Genomic DNA, 27,849 nt, shown 5'->3' with positions numbered 1-27,849 from the left:
TTTACATGATACACTCTGAAATCATACATTTTTCAAATTGCCCTTCCTATGCCTCCAAGCTCCAAATATGAGAGAATGCAAAACCAACTCAAAATGTTTTCAGTTAAATATTCAAGTTGCAGATTCGTTGGGTTTAGTACATGGGATTAGACCTGATCAAAATTGGGCTCTGCCTGGGTGTGCCTAATTGGGCTTTACAGATAGTGACTCTGCCCAGGCCTGGACCAGCGTGAAGATCGACCTAGCCTTCAACTGTGGGCCCACCTGAACTATAATTTTAAATATTCTTATTTAAATATAATATTTTAAAGTTAATAGTATTATTTTATAAATTGATAGGTTATATAATGTCTAATATATATTACATATATCATCAGGCTGGGCTATCTTAAGCTGTTCCTTTTAGCCAAACCTAGGCCCGGCCCTTGTGCTGGGCGTACCAGATAGACTAGGTCTATTTGGTAGGCCCAGATATACTGGTGATATACTCGGTGCAAACAGGTGATGTCATAAACCAGTATACTCATCTTTATTTTTGATCTTCCATTTTCATTGAATAACTATGTGAATTTATTTAATGCATCTTTTAATGAAAAATTATTTGTAGGTAATTTTACATTTTTTCTTGGCTGAATCATGATATGTGTGTGTCACTAATCTTTTCTTTGTTTTTTTGCTTGTTTGATTGTTTTTTTTTTTTTTTTACTCGATTCAGGATTGAAACAATTGATAAATGTTTCGGCCACGACTCAGTTGAGGAAATTATTGATGCTTTGGTAAGGTTGACATATATTAAATTTCATTTTATCTGCTGCTAAAGTTGAACTGTTTAACTTACAATGAGAACTAACACAATTGGACAAAAGCATCAATAGCTCAAATTAAGACATTTTAATCTTTACCTGCTGTAGAATCACTAATCTTGCTAGGTAACAATTGACTTTCTGAACAAATGTCATGATTTTTTTTTCCTGCCCAATTGGCATAGGTTTCCCACAAAGCTGCAGTTGCGAAAAGAGCAGGTCTAATTTGGATGTGGGTTTGGGTCTTAGTTGGTGTCTGAAAACGCTGCTCTAATGGTTAAATGTTTATGGAGGTTTCCTTATAGGAGTCTTGCCTTTGGCATAAAGTCATCTAAGTAAATTTGGCTAACAGAGTTTGACACCAACAATCTATTGTAGAGTAGGAGACCTTTGAAGGCACCATCTCCAGATGTGTAATCTTTGTGTTTTGATAGTTTAGAAACAGTACCATGTGTGTTTTTTTTTTTTTTGCAATTTGATCTTTTGCTTGAAAATTTGGAATAAGCTTTTTGGTTTATTTGGAGAGCATTGGATTTGTCCAGAGTCAGTGGAGGATTTGTCGGCCATGTCATTCAGGGATTGGTAGGAGTAATGATGCCTCTGCATTGTGGAGGTGCAGTTTTTGCAGTGTGTGAGAATTTGGTTGGAGCGAATGGACAAAAACTGGACTTCTTCTTTGTTATGGGATAGGATTCATTATTTTGCTGCGCTTTGCTGTTTTGTAGCTGGTTGTTTTAAATGTGAGTTTTTCAGATAATCTTTGTGATTGGCAATATTGTTATTTTGGTTTCTTTGATTTTTTTTCCCCCCTAATGAGACATTTAATCTCCTTATTTTATATTCATTTTCTTTTTTAATGAAGTCATCTTCTTTTCGTATGAAAAAATAAAATAAAATCAGTTTACCTTTCTGGTTTGTTAGAAACTGAAAATGACATAAATGTACTCCAATATGCTGTCCATGGGTACTGAGTTTGCCTTCCTTGAGTTGAATCATCCAACTCTAGTCTCCATCGTGATATGCCATATATATATATATACTTAATTTGGAAAAAATAAATAAAAGTGTTTTTCTTTTAATATGGTATTGGTTTCTTTCCTTGTGTTTCTTGCTGAGGTCGTTCTATTGATCATAGTGCATACTTTACCTTTTTCTTTGTGATAGGCAGCGAAATGTAGTTGTTACAAGTGGAAGATAGATTGGCTGTACTGACATTAGGTTCCTTGATTATAACATCTTTGTTTCCGAAATCTGATAATCTTAATTGCTTGAGCATCAGGATGTATAATATCAGAGGCACTTGGTCCTTGTAATAGATATTTTGTAAGAACAATCAGCTTGGTTTGATGGTTAAATAACTAGAGCTGGCAGTAGACCATGCTTTTTTTTTTTAATAGTAAAAGGAAGTATATTAGATAAGGAAAAAAGAAGGTACAACATGCAGAGACAAGGAGTCCGCCAGTAAAACAGAAAAGAAAAGGGAAAAAAAAAAAAAGGACCAAAATAACTGAAGATCACACAATGAAACTAGGTAAAATTAACCAAGAAAACCCCTTTTCAGACCCTTTCCATCATAATTTACTGAACTCCTCAAATGGGCTCACTCTCTTTGATCCTTCAATTTACGACTTCTGCCACCATACAAGCAAACCTTATTTCCTCCAATATATCTCAAATGTAAATCCAACTTATCCAAAAGATCTTGAGCTTCTAAATCCTCCTTAGGATTTTCCTCCATGGGAGTAGGCAATATTCCATCCCGACGCCGTAAGTTGTTGACCAAACCATACCCCTTTTCAGACCCTTTCCATCATAATTTACCGAACTCCTCAAATGGGCTCACTCTCTTTGATCCTTCAATTTATGACTTCTGCCACCATACAAGCAAACCTTATTTCCTCCAATATATCTCAAATGTAAATCCAACTTATCCAAAAGATCTTGAGCTTCTAAATCCTCCTTAGGATTTTCCTCCATGGGAGTAGGCAATATTCCATCCCTACGCCATAAGTTGTTGACGAAACCATCATTTTCAGAAATACACTCCCTCCAAACCTTCCAACGGGGCTGGATGAACATAAGATAAATCCTCTACTTCGTCCCAAGAATCAGAAATGTACCCATATTGTTTTCAAATCTCATCCAAATTCACTCAAATCATCACTTTTTCTGAATCTAAAAATTCCCCATTTCTTAACCTCCTTTTCTTTCCTTTCCCTGTTGCTACACCTGACCTCCTTACTTGTCAGTCTTTCACTATGCTAAGTTTTCCTCTAGAGTCTCTCCTTAAAAGCTTTGTCCCTGACACACCAGAATTCTTTCTCTTCTCATCAAACACCTTCCTCATCTTGGTGCCCATATGAGCTAAATTCCGGCGAGCATACACCTTACACACCCTCAAATCTGTCAAAATTCGAGCACAAGATATCATCAATCTCCCCGTAATTGCTCCTGGATTTTTACGTCTTACCTCTCCATCTTTTGAATTGTATTCCAGGCTTGTTACATTTTTAATACCAGTCTAATTCTAGCTCTGAGCTATTAATATACTGAGTATGTTCCAGAGTTCAGTCAGCTTTATTCGAAGTTTGGATGCTGGAATCTGAGTGTGAAGTCTAACCTTCTCCTTCCCACTGCTCGTTTCCTGAGCTCTAAGGACTGAAATCTGATCCATCCCGTTCTTGAAATCCTGCTCTGACTTCTCCGATTCCCTGTTTCCCTGTCCAGCGTCCTGACCTTTCCCATTTACCTGCTGAATAGAACCCAAGGGATGAGGGCTACCCTTGGACTCCTCAATAGAACCCAACTTAAATAAACCTAAGTCTTGGGCTTGCTCAAGTAAATGGTCCAGTTTACATAAAAAAGAAATACCCTTCTTATCAATTAGTTGGGCCAGGTACAAAACTAAAATCATACCTCCCGACCTATGTCTCATCATATCCTTCCCCCTGAGTGCAGCCTTAGTAGCTTCTGAGATGAGCGACTCCTCTGTCGGAAACCTAGCTACCTTCTCTAGAAAATATGACTGGTTGGTGAAGATTGCAGCCTTCGGAAGTTGCCTACTGGTTGGCAATGGTAGGTCCAGCTGATTAACGGCTGCCGCTGCTGACTTCGGAAGCTCAGCCTTGTTCATCTGAACGACACTACCACACATACAGCACATATCTTCCCTATCGGTCGCCATAACTCGATATCCAGAGAGGGCTAGATGATCGCGACCCTCGCCTCCATCTTTATTAGCTTCTAGCACAACCTGCCTCCATGATCTCAAAGGTGAATGACCATCTGCAACTATATTAAACCAAATCCTTTTGTGACTCTTTTGCCAGGTTGCAGAAAACGCATGTGAAGCTTTACCATCCCTCACGTTTTGCACTGCTGCGAATGAACACAGAAAATGCAGTTAATAAATCTTCCTGCACTATGATAATTTGAAATAATCACAAGAACTTTTGTAGGTACTGGAAAAAAAATCTAATAGAGAAAAAGAAAATTTATTAATATAACATATCCTCCTAGAATAACACCCCCCCCCCCCCCCCCCCAAAAAAAAAAAAAGAAAAAAGAAAGAAGAAAGAGATACAAAATATAAACAGAGTGCATGAAACATCAGGCGAACAAAGCCAAAGATATGAATGATAGATTTCAAACATTTTAGAATTTATGCTGTATTGAAGTTAGATATTAGTTGCAACAGTTTATTCGCTCACTTTTATCTAAATTAGCCATATTTGAATAATAAATAATTTTGTACTTGTTTATGAATTTGATTTATATTAATTGACTATGAACATGGCTATTATATTATAATTATTGCACCTATACGCTACAACCCTATCATTGATTACATCATTATGTTTATTAATAGTTTCAAAAAATGTCATTAAAAATTCCCCATGTTTATTATTAATATCCATTAAAAAAAAAAAATTGAAATCAAAAGAAAATCAAAATCAACCTTGAAATTTCTGTGTTTTGAAGCCTCAAAATTTAGTCAAAATTGAAATTTAAAACCTTGACTTAAACCAAAACATCATGCATACGAGTCAGTCACTTACATATAGCCACCGAACTTACTCCCACACCTTGCAAATATCAAGATGGGTGCATATAACAGAAATATTGGCTCCAAAGAGTCCCAAAGCATACTTGGAACTTGACATCTTACTGCTGCTGCCACTCAGCAGTCTTAAGATGCCTGCAGGTATCACAAATTAGACTCAGAATTTGTTTGCAGAACTACACAAAGCAGAAGCCAAGTTGCACTACTAGTCCCACTGCTTGGATCAGAACGACAATATCTGATTATCCTCATCCCGATGGTCAAGAGGATGTCAAGGACTGGGCTTTTGATAATAAAGCAATCACCAAGTGCAAAAATCAGAACATTTCTCAGCAAAATGTCGATCCAGCAGCACAAGTAATTGTAATATATCATGACAAATATTTCTTTGAAAGAAGTCAACTTATGTGGGAACTTTCAGCTGCTGAGATCTTGACACTATGGTAGAGCTAAATTTGTCAAACATTCTTTTCTCTTGTTTGATTTCAGTCAGAGATATTAAATGTTTCTCTTTTATTTCTTTGAAGTTAAAATGGGGGTGGATGATGGGGAATAAATGTTTTGATCTTGAACTGAATCATGATATATTCAAGATAAAATAGAACAAGGGAAATGAAAATAGAGTAGTTAGACAACTTAGACTAAGTTGATTTTTTTAATTAACTGGAGTTTGCTTGGATTGTTGGGTATTGGCAACATCACTGTATTGCTAAAAAAATGTGTTGGTTCAGATTGTTTTGTCTCAAAAATCAACTTGGTTGCAGAAAGGTTCTGATTGAGTTGGATGCTTTTGTTCTCAAATGCTCAGGAAAATGAGGCTGCCAATTCTTATGATGAATGGTGCTCTGCAGCCCTCAAGAAACTAAAAGAAGCCTCCCCGTTGAGCTTGAAAGTCACTTTACGATCTGTGAGAGCATACTCCCATTTGTTGTGTTATTTGTTTTGGGCTTCTTTTTGCACCCACTAATATGGCTAGAATTCTTCTCTTTCATCTAGATACGTGAAGGTAGATTTCAGGCTCTTGATCAATGTCTGGCACGCGAGTACCGCATTTCCCTGAACTGGATCTCTAAACGGGTCTCCAATGACTTCTGTGAGGTATGGCTATATTAAATAACCTATAACTACTGAATTCTATATCGTATGGGGTGACATTTTTTCATTTACTTATCTAGGGTGTTCGAGCATGTTTAGTGGACAAGGACTTTGCTCCAAAGGTACATCCATCTGTTTTGTATGATCGCACCAGTGTTTTTTTCACTGATTTTGAAAAAAAAAAAACTAATGAATTTTAAATGTGGATGTAGTGGGACCCTTCAAGTATTGAAGAAGTAACGACAGACATGGTTGATTACTATTTTACACCACTTGGTGAATTTGAACCCGAATTAGAGTTGCCTGTGTCATTGCGAGAACCCTCTATCTAATCTTTTTGTTGTAGCCTAGTAGGGCTGTATTTTGAAGATTTAAGTTTGTATTCAACAGCATATTTTTGTCTAGAAACCATTACTCATTTATAAAAAACTTCTTGAGAGTTCAAAGTGCAAGGAGAAAAGCTTCAACAAAACAGATAGTTGAAAGAAATAATAATTAAAAAAGCTGCTTATGTTCGCATGGGTCATTGAAGTTATACATTGTTCCATTCTCCAAAGCCAAAAATTTAGTCTTAATGCAATAAATGCCGTAATGTGCTAGGATAATATTTGCCGAATCTAGCCAATAACGATAAATTTGCAGCTGCAGCAGAGAGTTGAACAATGGCATAGCTCGCAGAGAGTTGAACAATGGCATACCTCTTTGATCAAGGATTTTCTTTAACTTGCCTCCCAATTAAATGTTCGTAAACAATCTACATTTCAAACAATAAATAAATAGAAGATTCAATTTTCATTATATTCTCCCTCCGTATTAATTATTATTAAAATGAAAATTTATTCTAATATAATTAAAAATAAAAAAACAATTAATGATATGTAAAAAAACAAATTTTCTTCATCATTTTCTTTCACTTTTCTTGTTGCCCAAAAATTTAAAATTATCTTCTTCCATATATATATATATATATATATATATATATATATATATATATATTATTTTCTTAATGTATTTGAAGTTCTAGAACTGAAAAATACTTATCCTGCGTTTGAGAAAAGGTTTGGATTTGAATTTGTGTTGATTTAAACATAAACAGTTTTACAGAGCTCAAAACCAGGTATCAATCTCGTTACTAATACCATGCTCCAAATAATCGGACAATTCCTCTGCTAATCCCAGAGGGGCCAACTGCTGCTAAGATTAGATTCTTCAAATTCAAAACTACTTCAAAGAACCAAAAAATAATTGGCAAGAACCTTTGCACAACTAAACTAACTCAAATTCCATTTCAATACTTCTCCACAAATAAAATATGGGAAGGCTTATATCGCAATGCAGCCACGCTAAACCAAGAGGTACAATAATGTAGAATATGGGAATATACAAAATCTATACAGAAGACGGGGTGTATGCAAAAAGGATGGGAAAAAACAAAATTTTCATGACTTCCATTGAAACGAGACCCTAGGAGACTTTTAACAGTAATCAACAGGGCTTGAGTTCAATTCCAATGCTCAGAAGAGTTCTAGCCGACTCCAATGCCTGCTCTCCTCCAAGTTCCAAGGCCTTCTCACCTGTCAAATCACCTTCTACATCCACGGATGAATGAGTTGAAGATGTTCTGTTAGTCTCAGTTTTCTTGCACTGGGCATTGTTCATGGCTGCAGCAGCAGCGATAAGAGCAGAATTTGGCGGGCCATGCCGCTTCTTGGGCACTGGCATGTCATGATCATGTTTCCCTTCATATGTTATTATGATGGCTGCCGTATCCTCTGCAGCTCTCTCAACATGTTTACGGACAGGGCATCCCGCAGATGTGCACCTGTAGTAGCTCCTAACAATTTGGCCAGGGAAAAGGTCAGATTAATGATGACATGAAAGAATTCCTAATGGATTTTTAAAATGTGATTGCAACCAAGTAATGGTACATATGTCTTCAGATTTTTAATCAAAAATTAATACACCCACTGAGACTTGAAATTCTACAAAAAAGAAATGAGAATTAAATATATGAATATGATCTGGTTGCTTTCAGGGAGGAATGAGAAATATGAATAACTTTAATTTTCCCCATAGTGTAAATTAGACAATGCATGAAGAAGCCAAAAGAAGATTTTATTTCCTTTTTTAATAACAGAGGGCTTTCCTTTTAAATAACAGAGTTCTCCCTTTTTAACAACCGAGAGCACGAAGATAAATTAACCAGTTATTTTGGAGGCATTTTGTCTTCCTTCTCCAAGCTTCAGGTAATGGCAAGAATTTGAACCCAGTGTGGGGGCCAGGGCCAGGTGCTGCAGGAAAGCAGAGATTAGGTGGAACTACTCTTGCAATTTGACAACCACAATTCAAATAATTCTGGAGTACAGAAGATTGCACAGAGAGCCACTGCGTCTCCTAGTAGGCATCAAAACTTGAGACATACATGTTGGATGTATAAGGTTTGAATCCTAAGAGAGGCCAGAAAGGGTGTTGGGTTAGAGATGGTCTATGATGCGAAACAAAATCCTAATACATGACTTAAGGTCTAGATCTCAACCAATTCACATAAAATAAAAATCAGTCAATTTTGTGTCATCTTCAAGAGATAAAACCTAAAATGGTAGAAATAACACTGTTCATAAGAGATTTCCAAAGGGCTATATAAGATGAGCAATACTCCACCACAGCGGGAAATCAAGAAAAAAATAAAGAAAAATGGTTGTCATTCTTAACCAGTAAAGATTACTCATTTTAATACGCGTATCATGTAGATTTTTTAAATAAACAATGAGTGAAGATTTTTAGCATTTGTCAAACAAATATACACCTTGATTAGGCATACTTCATAGATAATATAAAAATTCACTGACTACATAAAGGAAAGAGGGGTACAGACTCTTCCATGGCCTCCATTTTGCATCAGAAGTAACTTACATGATGAATATATATATATATATATATACATATCCAAGGTGCAGACTGCCAACAACAACCACCAGCCTAGGTCCCACTATGTGTGGTTGGCTATATGAATCCTTTTACGCCAATTCACACAATCAAGGGCATTTTCCTCGACTAACTTAAGAGATATTAAATCCTTTCTCACTATCCCATTCCAAGTTATTTTAGATATGTCCCTGCCTCTTCTAGTACCATTAGCAATAACTAGCTCGCTCCCCCTCACTAATACATTACTGTTTCAAATGCCCAAACCATCTAAGTCGCCCCTCACTTATCTTCTATTGATGTTATATCTAATTTATTCCAAATATGTTCATTTCTTAATTTATCTTTTAATGTTATACTACTCATCCACCTTAACATTTACATTACAGCAACTTTAACTTTTTGAACATGTTGTTTCCTAGCTGCCCAAAATTCTAATCCATATAGTATGACTAGTCTTGTAGCCATTATATAAAACTTTTAATTTTAATGGTATTCTATGATCACATGGCACACCTGAGGCACTACCCAACATGCTTTTAACTCTATGCAATACATCCTATTTAATTTCTCCTTCTGCTTGCATAAGCAATCCAAGATATAGAAATCTATTAGGGTTGTTGATTTCTTGATTATCAATTTTTAATCTTATCTTCAATACTCCTTACATGACTGAAATTACTTCTCAGATATTCTGTCTTATTTCCACTTATACTAAAACCACTAGACTCTAAAGTTGTTCTTCATAGTTCACAGTTCTAACTTTGATTCTACCCTCTTCCAACTCTTTCATCAATCAAAACAATATCATTTGCAAACAACATACACCATGGAATATCGTTTTGGATATTCAAAGTGAGTTCTTCAATCACTAAAGCAAACAGATACGGGATCAAAGTAGAACCTTGATGTACATTTATCGTGATTGGAAAATTTCTAGACTCTCCTCTTGCGATTCTAACACTAATCATTACTCTATCATTCATATCCTTAATGACATCGGTATACTATTGCCTACTCCTTTTTAAAATAAAACCCACCATGTAACTTCCCTAGTTGCAGACTGCCATTTACAACTTTTCATTAGTTATAATTTATTTAAAAACCATTAGTTTAAAAGCTTAGCATTATAACACTCACAAAAAGAGTCAAAATATGATCCCAATCAAATCCAATTCAAGCCAACTAACCATAAACCCAACAACTTGGAGGACTAAAAAAAATCTCACTTTGCTTGTTTACCCTTTTCATAGCTATCAATGACTAGACTTCCTAAGAAATTGTGACTGTTCTTTAATACCCCCCCTCCCCCCCAAATAAAAATAAAAATCTTTTCAATACAGTTTGAAGCTTAGGTAATTTTTTTTTTTCTAAAATCATATATTCTCTCAACATATGGAGCCACACTCTCTTGCTCTCTAAGCACAACAATCTTAAGTTATTTGACCTGATTGAATCTTATCCTCTTAAAAAAAATCTATTGAGGTAAGACTTTGGTATTTGAATCTCAATGTGAATCCCACATGACAAGCATCGCATAGCAACACTGATACATCTACTAACCACAATTTGGTACCAATGAACTTCGAGTTTGTCTTTTGTGAAGCACAAAATATTGAAAATAACAAAAATATTAGGGATTGGTTCATTTTTGTAGTGTGAAGAAAAAAATTATGAAAACATGTTTACTTACATTGCTAGTTTCTTGCTTCTGTTTGTTTTCAACTGCTTGCAAAAAAATTGAAAACTAGACTTCATGGTTTTTTGTTGTTTTGGCGACAATTTGCCACAATATTTTAATATCCAAAATTAACATTTTCTGGATTAAATCATTCATTTTATACAAACATTTTAATTATAATTATAATTAAATGATCTAAGAATTTAAAATATAACTAAAATAAAAAAGTCTTTAATTTTTTTTTAAAAAAAATTTAAAATAAATCCATTTACAAAAAATAATTTTTACTATTTTTCAATTGACGTGAAATATAATAATTAAGTAAAATGATTAATTTTTGAAATATAATATTTTGGAAAGATCCTTGGTTGGGGAATGCAGTTTTGTCCACCTCTTTTTTATGCCTTTTTGCTTGAGCTTAGGGCAAGATGGTTCCATTTCTTCTTTTGTTGTTGATCTAAGTGGTCCTTTGCCTTCTTGGGATTCCCACTTTGGTAGAGCCTTGAATGATAGGGAGTTGGTTAAGCTACCCTCTTTGTTAGTCTTGTTGGATAACTGTCATTTTTATTTAGAGGATAGTTAGTCTTGGTGTTTGGATACAAGGGTTAACTCTTGCAAATCTTTTTATGATTTTTTGAGTAGGTCTAGTTTATCTTCTCTCTCTATAGATCCATATGGAAGGCCGAAGTCCCCTTTAAAATCAAGGCTTTTATCTAGTTGGTTGCGCTTGATAGAATTAATACCAATAACTTGTTGCAAATCAGGAGACCTTTGAAGGCTCTATCTCCAGACGTCTTTGTTCTTTGTTTTAATTGTTCAAAATCTTCATTGCACTTGTTCATTCATTGTGATTATGCTTGGAGGGTATGGAATAAGCTATTTGGTATTTTAGGTGAATGTTGGTCGAGTTCAAAGGCAACGGAGGTTGTTTTGGTGGTTTCTTTTGTAGGTTTTGGCTGGAAAAAGGAAGGGGCAGCGCTCTGGAAATGTGCTCTTTTTTTTTTGCAATCTTTTGGCATTTGCGGATGGAGCATAATGTGTGTATTTTTTTCCCATTTGTTGGCTTGGGAAAAGATACATTATTTCTATTTGGTATGTGGGGCAGGGGAATTTTAAGGGCGAGCTTTTCTGATATTTAGCGCAATTGGTGTTGAGGTTGGATTGTTAGTTCGGGCTCTTTTTATTTTTCGCTCCCTTTTGTTTTTTGTTTTTTTTTGTTTTTCAATTTTTTCAGGTTGTTTCTTTTATTTTTGCTGGACTTTCCAGACTCTGGGAAGGAGATTTCCTGGCTGTATATTCTTAATCTATTAATGAAATTCTTCTTTTACTATCATAAAAATAATAACAACAATTGAGAAAAATAATTATAATAATGTTTATTCTGTCATAGCATTTTTAACTTGTATTATTTTGTACTTTGCTATCTCAATCATATTTCTTTAGTTGTTATTTGATTCTAGTACAAAAAAGAGCATTTGTTTAATCAATTTTTAAATTTGTTTTAGTTTTAGAAATATTAACCAAACAAGTTGCTGGTGAATTTTTAGTTTCTGTTTCTAATTTTTAGTTTTCGTTTCTGGTTTTTGTTTCCCCAAATTTTGGCAGTGATACCAAACACACTGTTAATTTGCCAGCTCACCTTTTTCAAAACTCAATGACTATATCCCCCATTAGATCCCATTTCACCATTTCCGCTATTTTATAATTCATTTATTTTTCAGATTGTACAGTTCTCCAACCCCACCACACACCCTCCCATCTCTTCAAACACTTTGATGATTACATTTTTTAAAAAATATATATATACTCTCACCATAAGGAGTGACTCTCTCCTCCTTTAGGCACAATAATCTTAAGGTATTTGATATGATTGATTCTTATCATCCTAAAAAAAATGTTGGGGGATAAAACTTCAGTATTTGAATTTCAATGTGAATCCCAAATGAAAAGCATCAACAGCAACAGCAATACATCTACAAACCACAATTCGGTACCATGAACTGGGAGTTTGTCCTGTGAGAAGCAGAGAGTTTCAAAATAGTTTCCATACAAACATCTAAATGAAGACTGTACAACTGTAATTGTTGCAAAGATTAAGATTGTTTTGATAGTCTTCTTTCAGCTTTCAGAAAAGCTAACCTGTACAACCTTCTTAAAGTTTTCAGAGAAAATCTTGAAACAGAAATTAAACGCAGGACTGGGCTCCTATATATTTCAAGTGATTGAATTGTATATAATACAAAGCAGATTAATAAGATCTTTGAGAAACTCCCCTAAACTGCAGTCCTCCCTAGCAGCGTCTGAAGGATTAATAAGGACACCCAAATTTAAGGCAACTCATGGATTAGCCACTGAGCAGATGAAAATTTACTCAGAAAATAAATTTGTAGACAATAACTCAAAATTATAAAAAAAGAAAGAAAAAGAAAAAAAATATTCTAGTGCAACTAAAAGAACAGCCAAAGCATGAAATTCAAGTCAAATTAATCAAGGAGAAAGCACACTGAAAGGAAAGGCAGAAAATATGCATATCAACTATTAATGAAAAAGGAAAAAATAAAAAGAAAAATGAAAAATTTGATGCTCTTCAGATGACTTATGAACTGTAATCGTGTAGAATATAGATAACTTAGTAGCAGAAGCAGGGCCTGCATACAGATTATATTTAATGAATGCACTAAAACAGATCTGCAAAAAAATATGACTAAAAACCAAAAATAATAAAACTCACCTGGGATAAGGATTCCCTTTCACTTTTTTTTGCCCATATTTGCGCCATCTGTAGCCATCACTGGAGACTCCCACATCACCAGCAGCATGCACAACAACTTTAGGCTCCTTAACAGTTCTAAAGAGGGGAACTGAATATCCCACACCTTTGTCTTTCATCCTGGTTGTTGACAAACAAACATAAAACAAAGTGTCAACCAGAAAATCAGACACCATGATTCAATAGAGTCAAATTCCTTAAAAATGCATGCCTTCGTTTAGGTGCTGGATCATCACCATACTCTTCATCAGTCTCAAAACCAGTAATTTCATTGGAGCTACTTAACCTTCTTCCTCTCTGTTCAGGTGCTAGCAGCATTGATTGCTCGGATTCAATCCTGCTCTTGTATAAAAAACAAAAATAATAAATATGAATAAAAAATTGATGGGAAAAAAAAAAAGAAAAAGAGAACAATAAAAACAACAGAGAGAAGAATATACAAAACCTTTTTATAGTAATATACACAACAGTTCAAAGAGAACCAAACTTCACAAGAAACTTGCCTTTGCTTTGTCTCTGGTGCATCATCACATTCCTCTACTTTAATGCCCACAAGACCATCAGAATTGCCAGAATCTTGTGACTCTGGTCCTTCCAATGCAGGCGTAGGCAATGATGTCTGTCCAGTTTCTCTCCTAGTTTGAAACATAGACAATTCTGCACTATCTAGCTTTTCAAGTGGACAATCTACAGTATCACTCCCTACACCAGGCCCAGCAGAAGATACCTTTCTTGGTCTAGAGCATCTAATTTTTTGAGGTGGATCGTGGTTGTGCCCACCCTTATAAATGATCTCAATCACGCGACCAGTGTGATCACAGGACTGAACTTTCTTCTTTGCATGACAATTAGAATGTGTGCACCTGTAATAGCTTCTAGAAGTTTCAGAACTCTTCACCTGTTTTTGACCATACTTCCTCCAATTAAACCCATCAGAGCCAGGTGTCTTCAAAATGACATGGGAATGTTTGGTTTTATGGTTGGAGGATTTCCGCTGGTCCATTTCTTGCATATGAGGGCCTTCTTGAGGGGCAGAAAACGGTTCTTGTCTTGCAGGTGTTGAATTTGGAACTGATAATTCAGATTGAGTAGCAGGCGATAACTTGCAGGGAGTTTGAAGTTCCAGCTGTGATTGATTTTGAGCAGCTTTAGCTGTCACACCTGCCAAAACTTCTTGATGTGTCATCCCAAATTTCCCCTGCAAAATAATTTTAGTAATTACAGACTAACCCAGACACGATTGAAACCAACAATCAGGATGCAAAATGGTAAAATGGTTATCAGATCAAATAAAAATTAAAGAAATATGATTAAAATAACAAAGTACAAAATACTTCAAGTTTAAAATACTATAACAGAATAAACATTATTATAATTATTTTACTCAATTATATATATATATATATATAGATATTTTTTATAGTAAAAGAAGAATTTCATTAATAGATTAAGAAAATAAAGCCAGGAAATCTCCGTACTAGAGTCTGGAAAATCCAGAAAAAAAAAACAAAGAAACAACCTGAAAAACTTAAAAAAGGAGCGAAAAAGAAGAAGAAGCCAGAACTAACAATCCAACACATAATGCCAATTACGCTAAATATAAGAAAAGCTCGTGCTTAAAATTCCCCTGCCTTGCATACCAAAGAGAAGCCAATGTATCTTTTCCCAAACCAACAAATGGGATGACTTTTTCCCTAAAAAAAAATATGCGCATTATGCTCCATCCACAAATGCCAAAAGACTGCAAAAAAATAAAAAACAGCACATTTCCAGAGCGCTGCCCATTCCCTTTTCCAGCCAACACCAAAAAATGAAACCACCCAAAAATTCTCCATTGCCTCTGAACTCAACCAACCTAAAATACCAAATACCTTATTCCAACCCTCCAAGCATAATCACAATGAATGAACAAGTGTGATGAAGATTCTAAACAATTAAAACAAAGAACACAGACGTCTCGAGATAGGGCCTTCAAAGGTCTCCTAATTTGCAGCAAGTTATTGGTATTAATTCTATCAAGCACAACCAACTAGATAAAAGCCTTGATTTTAGGGGACATTGGCCTTACATATGGGATCTATTCAAAAAAAATCATAAAAAGATTTGCAAGAGTAAAACCTTAAAGTATCTAAAGAAAATGACACTTATTCAACAAGACTAACAAAGAGGATAGCTCAACCAACTCCCTATCATTTAAGGCTCTACAAAAGTAGAAATCCCAAGAAGGCAAAGGACCACTTGGATCAACAACAAAAGAAGAAATGGAACCATCTTGCCCTGAGCTCAAGCGAAAAAAGGCATCGAAAATAGGAGGACAAACTGCATTCTCCAACCAAGGATCTTTCCAAAATTATGATATTTCAAAAATTAACTTAGTTATTATATTTCAAAGTTCACTTTACAAGAACAATCTTATTGTGCATGACAATTGAAAAATAGTAAAAAATTATTTAATAAATGGCTTTATTAATTTTTTTAAAAAAATTGAAACAATTTTATGAACATTTTTATTTTAATTATATTTTAAATTCATATGATAATTTAGTTTTTATTATAATTAAAATGTTTGCGTAAAATGAATGATTTAATCCAAAAATGTTAATTTTGGCCATTAAAATATTTTGGCAATTGGTCGCCAAAACAATAAAAAAGCCATGAAATCTAATATTCAGTGTTTTTGCAAATAGTTGAAAACAGACAACATAAGGAAAAAACTAGCAACGTAAGCAAACATGTTCTCATAATTTTTTTCTTCACACTACAAAAATGAACCAAACCCTAAGATTTTTACTATTTTCAAAACTTTGTGCTTCACATAGGACAAACTCCAAGTTCATTGGTACCAAATTGTGAATAATGTTTATTTGTTCGAAACTTTTATTTAGTTAAAAGTGGGGAATCATGACATTATAATTCTACTTCGGTCATATCGTTAATCTATTCCTCAACAAAAAAACTCTTCTACATTTAGAAACACCTCAACATCCTCTACAAAATATAGAAGTGTCATTACACTTTTTTCACCAATATATCTATTTTACTCGTACCCCTAACATTCCACATTTTAGAGCATGTGCCATACCATAATCCCAATCCCATTCCAGTTCCACAAACTAGGATATTCAACGTTCTAGGTAACATTACTTATGATGCATAGTAAATACAACAACAAAACCAAACCTTAAGTCCCACTAGGTGGGGTCGGTTATATGAATCATTTTCTGCCAATTTATGCGATTATGGACCATTTCTTTTGACAAATTCAGGGCTATTAAATCTTTACTCACTATCTCATTTCAAGTTATTTTAAATCTACCCCTACCCCTTCTACTGCCCCCCATAGTAACTAACTCACTCTTCCTCACTGGCGCACTATATGACCTACGTTGCAAGTGTCCAAACCATCTAAGTCGTCTCTCCCTTATCTTCTATAAGAGCTACACCTAACTTACCACGAATATGTTCATTCCTTAATTTATCTTTCAGTGTTATACCACCCATCCATCTAAGCATACTCATCTTGGCAACTTTTACTTTTTGGATATTTTATTTCTACTTCGCCCAACATTCTAATCCATATAGAATAATTGGTCTTGTAGTCATCTTATAAAACTTCCCTTTCAATTTTAAGGGTATTCTATGATCACAAAGTACACTTGAAGTACTTCTCTATTTTACCCAACCTACTTTAACTCTACGCATTACATCATCTTCAATTTCTCCCTCAACTTGCATAATAGATCCAAGGTATCAAAATCTATAACTGCTAATTATCTCTTCATCATCAAGTTTAACTTTATCTCCAATATTCCTCCTACCATTTTTGAAATTACATTTCATATATTCTATCTTATTTCTACTTACCCTAAAGCCTATAGATTCCAAAGCTTCTCTCCATAATTCTAACTTAGCCTCCACTCCACCCCTAGTTTCTCCAATCAATACAATATCATCTACAGACAACATACACCATGGAACCTTATTTTGGATGCTCTTAGTCAGTTGGTCCATCACTAAAGCAAAAAGATAAGGGCTCAAAACAAATCCTTGATATATACCTATGGTGATTGGAAATTCTCTAGTTTTTCCATCTATAGTCCTTACACAAGTCATTACTCCATCGAACATATCCTTAATGACATCAGCATACCTACTACATACACCCTTTTTCCTAAAACTCAATATAGAACTTCACTAGGTACCCCAACATATGCTTTCTCTAAGTCAATAAATACTATATGCAAGTCTCTCTTCTTTTTCCTAAACTTTTCCATTAATCTTCTTAAAAGATATATAACTTCCGTGGTAGATCTCCTAGACATAAAACTAAATTGATTTTTTGACACCTTCGTTTCTATCCTTAATCTTTGTTCAACTATCGTTTCTCACAGTTTCATCGTATGACTCATAAGTTTAATTCCATAATAGTTATTACAATTTTGAATATCTCATTTATTTTTGTATATAGGTATTAAAGTGTTTTTCCTCCATTCATTTGACATTTTCTTAGTTTTTATAATTGTGTTAAATAAATTAATTAACTATATAATTCCGTTATCACCTAAGCATTTCCAAACTTCAATTGGGATGTTATCCGGTCCTATAACTTTTCCATTTTCATTTTTTTAGTGCAAACTTAACTTCATTAACTCTAATTTTGTGAATAAATTTAATATTTTTAGTCTTTTCCTTATTTTTCAATTCTAAGTTTAAGCCCTCTATTTGATTTTCATTAAACAATTTACTAAAATAACTTCCCCATTTTTTTTTTTTATGTCTTCGCCCTTAACCAAGACAATATCATCCTCACTTTTTATACATTTTACATTCCCTAAGTCCTTACTCTTCCTTTCTCTAGTTTTAGCAAGTTTAAATATATCTCTTCCCCCTTCTTTTGTATCTAATCTATCATACAAACTATTAAATGATCAGTGTTTAGCTTCACTAACGGCCTTTTTTGTATATTTTCTCGCCTCTTTATACTTTTCAAAGTTATCTATACTTCTACATTTTTGTCACATTTTATACCAAATTATTTTTATCTTTACGGCTTTTTGGACATTTTTATCCCACCACCAACTTTCTTTGCTATTCTAGAATCTTCCCCTTGATTCACCTAAAATCTCTTTTACTATCTTTTTCATAGAGCTAGCTAATCTACTTCAAAGAGTATTTGTATTTATCTTATCCTCAATAGTCCAAACCCCCATCTTTGATAATTTTATCTTTAAATTTTATTATATTTCTCCCTTAAGGTTCCACCACCTAGTTCTCTTACATTGGTTTATTTTATCCTTTTTTCTTCCATTTTTTAATACATATATCTAACACTAAGACTCTATGTTGCGTGGTTAGGCTTTCACTTGGAATAACTTTCAATCTTTGCATGATAAACAATCTAACCTCCTAGTTAACCAAAAAAAAAAAACAATCTATTTTACTTCTATTTTGTCCACTTTTAAAGGTTATTAAGTGTTCTTCTCTCTTCTTAAAGTAAGCATTCATTTTAATAAAATCATATGAAATAGCGAAGTCTAAGATCATCTCCTTCTCCATATATCCATATCCTCTGTGTATCCTCTCATAACCTTTATTATCCCTTCCAACGTGTCCATTCATATCTCCTCCTATGAATATTTTCTCAGTCCTTGGTATGCCTTATATAATACTATCCATTTTTTCTCAAAATTGTCTCTTAAAATTTTCTACTAAGCCTACTTGAGGAGCATAAGCATTAAAGGTATTTATTATCTCTTGGCCTAATACCATCTTGATTTTTATAATTCTATCCCCTACTTTCTTTACATCAACAAAACTATCTTTTAAGTTTTTATCTACAGTAATTCTTACTCCATTCTTATGTTTTTCTTTTCCAGCGTACTAAAGTTTAAATCTTGATTTATCAATTTTTCTACCTTTCACCCCCACCCACTTTGTTTCTTGAAGGCAAATCATATTAATTTTTCTTCTAATCATTGTGTTCACAATTTCCATACTTTTACCCGTAAGTGTTTCTATATTCCAAGTTGTTAATTAAATCCTAGTTTCCTGAACTAACTTCTTTACTTGCCCATGTCCAGAATGATGCAGGAACCCTCGCATATTTGACACCGTACCAAGGCGCCAACACGGCACATTGCTTCGGGGCACTGACACGGCCCGTCTCCAACAACCAATAAATGCATGAAATGTAGTTTGGCAATTCCAGGTTACAAGAGCAATAATTTTCTTCCCTCATCAAGCCAAAGACTTCATCTATCTTTTTTAAGACCAGAATGGTAATATGTGATGGGTAACATAACACTCAAACCAATGCAGATGTGCAATAAAGTTTGTTATTCATCTCTATGCAACCAAAATTTCCTACATGGTACATAAGCTGTCAAAATTATTAATTCAGTACAAATAAGAGCATGGATAACTAACCACGAAAGGCAAACTAAGAATTGAAAAACAAAAAATAAAACCTAGAAATCCTATTATGCAACTTCTTAGGAACCCTTAAATACAAGAACTAATCAACATTATTTTAAATTGCTTTTCCAAAATGATTAGTACTTAGCTGCTCAATAGCATTCAAACCACTCAAATATATTACACCAACAAATATCCTGAAGACATCAAATTCATCAACTAAAAAGCATGCATTCCCATTGACAAGAATTAAGTGATTTTAATTGAATCTCAAAGTTTAATGAATGACCACATAAGAAACTCAAAAAATAAATCAACAAAATAAAATAAAAAGTGAAGAGCAAACCAAAATCCACAAACTAAATGAAAATCGAAACATTCTTATTACCAAGATTCCCATCATGTTGAGGACAACATAGAAACAAATAAAAAAACCCAAGTCAAGCAAATCACCCAAGAAACTAGGTTAATCTTTTGGTTAGCATCTTGAAAGTCCTTATCTTTCTCCAAAGCACAAAAACTAAGGTAATTCTCCATAGCTAGTACTGTGAAAAATGCTAGCCTAATAAACCACAAAAGTTTACACACATGCGCGCACAAAGAAAAAGAGAGAAAATGAGGAAAGGGAGTGAGAGATAGCTGATTTTAACAACTAACTACCACTTAAATATGAGAAATTTGAAGAAGTATAGACCCAATTCTTCAAAAATTTCCAACTTAGCATTTTTGAAATACCTTGTAAGAGCTAAAAACAGTGGAAGTTTAGCTTTGAAAATCAAGAATGGTAATGAAGAAAAGACATACTTATTCGTGAATTCATGCAACTGAACTCAAACACACAGACTCAAAATCTGAGGCATAAATGATCATTAAAATGTGAAAATATTCAACCTCAAAGGCAATAGTTTTTAGTCAATGTCAAGCATGTAGTGACAATAGTTGACAACTCAAACAACTTACAATCTAAGATGGTCTTAGAATTCCAAAGTACTAATCTTGCTAGCGAACCAATGCAATGCAAATTTTGCTTTCAAAAGCAATGAAAGTAGACCAATACCAAATAAACAACCAGTTCCAGCACTTGACTACATGAAAATCCAAACTTCTACAAATAAATATTATTCACAATTAAACTAGAACCAAAATAATCATTCAAGTGTGATAACATTCAAGCTCAAACTCAATGTATAAAAACAACTGAACCCCCTATATCACGAAAGCCACTTATTTGTAATTCTAATGCCAATAAAATTGTAACATTACCGTCCATTTCAGATAAGCAGCCTAATAAACAGTACTTTTGGTCAGCATTTGAAAGCATTTTCCCTGCTCTTAGAAGCATAATGAAATGTGATATTCGGCTTCCAAACACAAAAGACAATTTTTGGAGTGTATTTGTTTCAGTACTTCATGCATGTGACTTGATACAAATAAAGATCATCCGCATTCAAAACCACATGTGCACTCAAATTGCAGGATAAAATCACAAAATAATAATTCAAGTACGAAAACAGCACCACCACGCACTGGATTTCAACAAGCAGCTCAATTAATTACGGCAGTCTTAGAGTAGCATTTTGAAAGTACTTTAAGATGCTTTTAATAGCAAAAAATGCAGATTTTGCTTTGGTAAAGCAGGAAAAGTAGTTCAAAACAAGTGAAGATCATTCAAATCAAAACAACAAACGCATTCCAATTCCCACATCGAACACAGACTGATCGATCAAATGCCAACCTCAATCCCAGCATTTCCGGGCGTCCGATCTTCCGAACCCATCCGAAAGTCCGCCGGATTGACGGCCATCACGCCTTCCAGAAGCTCAGAGAAGGAAGGGCATTCAAAGTCGCGATCAGTCCCAATCGAGGGTAGGGTTTCCGAGCCGAGGGCAGAGAGGGCGGACAGAGAAGCTGCTCGGGGCTCCGCCGCGGCCCGAGACGGCGACGGCGGCGAAGCTGACGCGGTGATAGGGGCAGTTTGGTCATTGTGGGGCGGAGGTGGAGGCGGAGAGGTGGGGGTCTCGTCAGCCATGGGAAGAAGGGTGGCTGCTGTAGCAGGGAGAGGAGTTCCAGAGAAAGAAAGGAGAGTTTTTAGAGAGAGAGAGAAAGCAGAGAGAGAGGGGTGGGGAGGAGATAGGGCGTTTGGGACGGTTTCTTCAAGGGGAGAAACGATGTTCGTGCATGGAAGTCAGTTATGGCTTGCTGTGGGAAAAGGCTGAATGAATGTATATTTTAGAGAGAGAGAGAGAGAGAGAGAGAGAGGAGGGGTTTAGAGAGACGGTGGGGGGGGACATATGGGGTTTGTTCTTTGACTGGAATTGACCTCTGTTGTTGCTTGGGTTTTAGATCCTGAGCTGTAAAATACAGAGAGAGAGAGAGAGAGAGAGAGAGGAGTCTTTTCTTTTTTGCTTTTGTTTTTTCAATTTTGTATTGTCTTAATTATTGGGTTTGCTTTGGTCTAATTTACAGCGCATGGGGATGGGGGCGTTGCTGTTTTGTTGGTAAGTATTGTTTGACCCCCCACGGGACTTCTTCTTTTTGTTTTTAATGGTATAGTCCTATGCCTGAGAGAGATGTTGATGTTCAACCCCCCAACAAATAATAATAATAATAATAATAATAATAATAATAATAATAATAATTTGCTCTTAAAATAGGTGTCACCCTTTGCAAAAAAATCTATGTTGTCATATTTTAAAATTAGCTCTATTCTATAGTTAAAATAAATTAGTACTTATCATGTAAAAGTATAATAATTAGCAATTTTAATGTTTCGGCAAATACATTCCGTGAGTAGACAAAAAAGGTGTGGATTGTTCGTCCTAGTTCTATACGACTCTACTTTAGGTACCTCATCAGTCAAATCTAAGGCCTCCTATATATACAATTTACAAATTTTATCGGGAGATATCCCCTTTGTTATGACCCATTCTATATTAGAATTTACAATTCTAAATTACGTAAATAACATATTTTGAAATAAAAAATAAATATAATACCTTTTTAAATTAACATCATTGGTAAAATGAAATGAGTGTGGGCTTTAAAAAACAATAATTTGTAAAAACAAAATGACAAAATCAGTCCTATTATATTAAGTAATTAGACTATTATCGACACATACTTATTATCAAATATAGAAATATTTTCTTAATCATATGTTATTTTGTACGAATGTATTATAATTAAGAAGATTTTAAAGTCTTTTCTTTAACAACAGATATTTTTTCAATTTCATCAAGATTGCATGTAAAAAAATTTGATGGGGGACATGTACACTTGTGAAAAATAAAAGGGTTAACATTATAAAAAATCAAAAATTTTTTTATAATGAAGAATTGATTTTCTAACTTTGATTCCATGTAAAAAGACCAATTCATTTTTTATACGTTGTAACTTACTCTAATATCTTTTACTTCATTCAAAAACAAAATCTACTTTATATATCTAAAATCTACTATATGCATCAGAATGTTGGGTAATGAAAAAATAGGTTGCCCAAAATATAGAAACTGTCGAGATGAGAATACTTTAATGGATGAGCATCGAGATGAGAATACTTCAATGGATGAGTGGTATAATACTGAAAGATAAATTAAGGAATGAATATATTTGCGATTTGAATCAAAATATATCTAAAATCTACTATATGAAAAAACAGATTGTGATGAGAAAACTTCAATGGATGAGTGGTATAACACTGAAAGATAAATTAAGGAATGTATATATTTGCGATAAGATACAGGAGGGATGACTCAGATGGTTTGGGAATTTACAACGTAGGCCACATAATATGCCAGTGAGGGGTAGAAGAAGAGGTAGAAGTAGACCTAAAATAACTTAGAAAGAGATAGTAAATAAGAATTTACTTGTCCTAAATTTGCCTAAAGAAATAATTCATGATCGCATAAATTGGCAAAAAATGATTTATATAATCGATCCCACCTAGTGGGATTTAAGGTTTGATTTTTATATCTAAAGTTATTAGGTTAATCCATAATTATATCTCATAATTTAAACATTATAAAATAATTCTATCAAAATTATATGATGGATTAAAAATTGAAATTTTCAACTTCAGATGAAATAATTTTTATAACACACTCTAACATTGCATGATAAATTTAATTAAATAGAGAAAGAAATTAATTATTAATCTTATGATGTTTTGTGTCATATTATATCTTAATTAAAAAAATGATTTATTTTCTTAATTGATATATATAAAAGATTCTCAAGACAGCGCATACATTATCTTATTATACAAGTTGTTTTTACATGACAAAATGGGTTGTTAAGTCAAATTGTAAATAAAATTATATAAATTTCACAAAGTCTATGTCTAGAATTAAGGTTCATTGTCTTTTAATACATTCGTATGGATGAATCCAAAATCCTAAGTTAATATATTTGATTTAACATTAAATTAACTATTATTAAAGTAACTTTTAGAATAATTAGTTAAATTGTAAATAATTGAAGTAATGGTTATTAGATGAACAATATATGCACCTTTTCAATTGTGGAAAATAACTTTTATTTTTTATTTTAATTTTTAAAAAAATTACAAAATTTTAGCTAATATTTTATTTTATAACATTTGTATGAAATAAATAAACAATAATAAAAAATTTTAACACCATTTACTTGAAGAAATAGTTTTATTTTTCATTTTAACTTTTTTAAATAATTAAAAATTTCCACCTTATTTTTCACCTTATATAGAAAATATCAAATAATATTTCAAATTTTTTTAGGAAAATAGGATACCACAAAAAGAAAATAAAAAATCAGATTTTCTTAAATTTTCAACAAATGAAAGTATTAAAAAATGCATTTTGTTATGTCTCTACGGAAACTATTAAAATTTAACGATTATTTTTTTAAGTACGCATTTTGTGTGTCTAATGAAATTTAAACAAAGCTTATAAGTTTATAGCAATAAAAGAAAAGAAAATTCTTTCTAACTTTAACTAATAGCTTTTACAAAGACAATATCATAATAATCAATTCAATTTTACTATTAAAAAGATAATATTTTTTATTTAAGACCGATGTTGCTAAAAATAATATTTTAATTGTAGAATTGAGTTGAATTGTAAAGTGAGAAAGTTGGAGGGTTTTCCAAATAAAAATGCCACTATGTTTTCCAAACTATTTTCACTTTTATATTTTCAAATAATTATAGAAATCCCATCACATTTTCCAAATCAATGTGAGAAAGTTGGAAAATATGTTTTACCATTTTTTGCATTTTCTATATGAATTTTAGGAAATTAAAATAATAGTTTTTATAATTTTTAAAACCAGAAAGATTTTTTTTTTACAACTAAACAGACTCTAAATAATTTATTTCCTATTGTTTATATTATTGATATACATCAATTAGAATAAACCATTCTATTTTTCTTAATTTTCATAATAAAAATGTTTTTTTGTTATCAATCCATTAGAAAAAATTGTTGTATTCAATTTTTATGTGCATGTATATGAAACATGAAACTCACTTTTTAAAATTTCATTTTATATTTTTAACCTTTTATTTGTAGACAATATTTATACCATTATAGTCTCTATCTATTTATGCAATATATAACTCTGGGTACTAATAAGTGGTATCAGAGCCGATGATTCGTAATTCTAAGCGAGCGAAATTAAAGAAAAAGTTGATGCGTGAAACTAATTCTCCTGACGTGTTAACAGTTGGAGGACCAAGTGTGTGATCGAGGTCAATAAGGATCATTTAGGCTTGAAAAAGGGATCCAAATAAGGTTAAGACGTGAAAGGTAGGATTGGTTCAGAGACATGTGAAATGCGATATGAGGCACGTAAGGGGTAATGGTAAGACTTATTTAAGCAACTATTGGAGAATTATGCTTGCTCCCATTAGGGAGACAATTGATAATTCCACAAGTGAGAGGGAGATTATTTGAGAATTTCACTTGCGAGTTTGTCCCACATTAAAAAAATTGAGTGAATGATGGATGTTTATATACATGGTTGGATCCAAGACCCAATAAGTTTAAACTTTTATATTAAATTGGTATTCATCCATATGTATCAAACTTATATATGGACTCTTCCAGTTCTAATAAGTCTTAGTTTTTAAAATTTTTAGATTTTTTTTTTAAATGTTTGGTTTCTCCTTCGTCGATAATAAATTTAATATAGCAACCTCTAATTCATTTCCATAAATTTTCTTTCACATGATCTTCTTAGTTTACTTCTAAATGTTCATTAATTTATCTCTCCAAACAATGATTATTTAATATGTAATTATTTCAAGGACCTATAGTTATTTTACTTTATTGATCTACTTAAAACTATTTAGATTTTTTTTATATAAATATGATTATAGAAGAGATCTTCTGGGCAATAGACTAATTCCTAGAGAAATAAGTATATATAAATAAAAAGTTTTAATATCAAACGGAAAGTCATAATTTGCAAGATAGATATCATAACACCTAAATAAATAAAAAACCTAAATTTCACCAACTAAGCAACCCTAACATAAATATTTAGAATTATCCATATAATATATTGTCTAGCTACATATTATAAAATAAATAAATAAATTTGCACAAGGCATGCATATTGCTTCTTCTAATTAAATATATTTTCAATTGTGATGATGTCTGAGATCTTTTGTCTTAACTAATCTATTAAAGAAACAAATTTATATCTTTGCCTCTTTCCAATTAATTACTAAAATTTAATATTAATTGAAAAATCATAATTTGCAAAAACTGAACCCTAATACTTAAGTAGCTAGGAATGTTTATGGTTTGTATAGTTGTAAAAAATATTTTCGGTTTTCGAATTTTTAGCTTTTCAAGAGTCACACTAAAAAGGCAAAAAATAAATAAATAAATAAAAGAAGAGTTTGTTCAAATGTGCAAAACAATTTTTCCTTTTTTTTTTTTTCCATGAATCTTAAAATAGTTACAAAAAAAAAAAGAACTTGTTTTTCAACTTTAAAAAATATTAAACAAGTTAATATTTGAAATCATAGATTTTGGAGCTTGAATTTGGATTTGTTTGAATTGAGAAGAAATCTTATGCAAATCCATACAAATTAAAGTTTAAGATCCAAATACTATGCTCTCGTATGCAAAGTAAGAGATAGAAATGTAAAAAATAATAATAAAAAAGTATTTTTTTAGTGTTTATTCCCCAAGTAACTAGTGTCAAAATTATTATAATTCATTTATTTCATATAAATATTGTAAAAAATAAAAATTACCAACTTTTTAAAAAAAATTCAAAAAATTAAAATGAAAAATGAAAATTATTTTGCTAAATGAGTTTCAAGTTTATCAATTGAACAAGCATAAATATTTAGAATCATTCTCTGTATTGCTAAATAAATATGCATATATAAATATATATATATATATATATAGAGAGAGAGAGAGAGAGAGAGAGAGAGAGAGAAATGCACAAGATATCATTAATTTTTAATGTAAAATAAATTTATTTGGAAATTATTAATATTAATTTTAAATTAATGATGTATTTATTTTTTAATATGAACAAATCTTTTAATGAATTTTTTTTTTATTTAGGTTGAGTGATAAAAACTATTCAAGATTTTTATAATTAAAAAGACGTAGTCCATAAACAATTAATTGAGAAAATAATAAACACAATTACATTTATTGCTCACTAACTATCGTATTTAATTCCCATTAGCTTTGTACAAAAAAATTTTCATAGGTTATTGTGGTAAAAAAAAGTTCATAAATTTAACCTTAATAAATGTTTAAAAATATACATATATATATTGGAATATTTTAGAGAGGATAAATTTGATAAATCTATTATAATGAGGACTTTAAGAAAATCTATTAATGGGTATACAATTTAGTATTACAATTAATATCATCACCAATCATTTTACTAAATTTAATTTCTATTTATTGAACTTACCTAATCCTCTTGACTAATGGTTATATTTTTTTAAAAAAATTTAAAATCAAAGAAATTGGTATTTGGGTTTAGAGGACAAAGACAAGCTCTCCATAAATTTGATTCACTTACAATTTTTAAATAATTTTATTTTCATATTTTTAATTAAAATAAAGATAACATAATTATA

The 27,849-nt window shown here is 32.5% G+C and overlaps 2 protein-coding genes across 2 annotated transcripts in view; one reads left to right on the top strand and one right to left on the bottom strand.

The window, feature by feature from the left end:
- The window catches only part of LOC131151931 (small ribosomal subunit protein mS47), a 66,575-nt gene extending 60,098 nt beyond the window's left edge, over positions 1-6,477 (top strand). Inside the window, exons 10-14 of the mRNA XM_058103435.1 lie at positions 716-776; positions 5,675-5,773; positions 5,863-5,964; positions 6,042-6,083; positions 6,174-6,477. Coding sequence (XP_057959418.1) covers positions 716-776; positions 5,675-5,773; positions 5,863-5,964; positions 6,042-6,083; positions 6,174-6,293 — 424 coding nt within the window. The 3' untranslated portion in view covers positions 6,294-6,477. The remainder of the gene's footprint in view (positions 1-715; positions 777-5,674; positions 5,774-5,862; positions 5,965-6,041; positions 6,084-6,173) is intronic.
- Positions 6,478-7,218: 741 nt separating this feature from the next.
- Positions 7,219-22,079, bottom strand: LOC131152350 (probable WRKY transcription factor 4). Its single transcript, XM_058104189.1, has 5 exons — positions 21,487-22,079; positions 13,841-14,535; positions 13,549-13,674; positions 13,299-13,457; positions 7,219-7,795 (listed from the first exon to the last, which is right to left on the bottom strand). Exons 1-5 carry the CDS (start codon positions 21,778-21,780, stop codon positions 7,447-7,449), a joined length of 1,623 nt encoding a protein of 540 aa, XP_057960172.1. The 5' UTR covers positions 21,781-22,079; the 3' UTR covers positions 7,219-7,446.
- Between the last annotated feature and the right edge of the window lie 5,770 nt (positions 22,080-27,849).

The sequence above is a fragment of the Malania oleifera genome, chromosome 3, assembly GCF_029873635.1.
Source record: "Malania oleifera isolate guangnan ecotype guangnan chromosome 3, ASM2987363v1, whole genome shotgun sequence".
NCBI classification, from domain to species: Eukaryota; Viridiplantae; Streptophyta; class Magnoliopsida; order Santalales; family Ximeniaceae; genus Malania; species Malania oleifera.
Note: the sequence above shows the minus strand (reverse complement) of the source record. Positions and strands in the feature narration are given on the sequence as shown.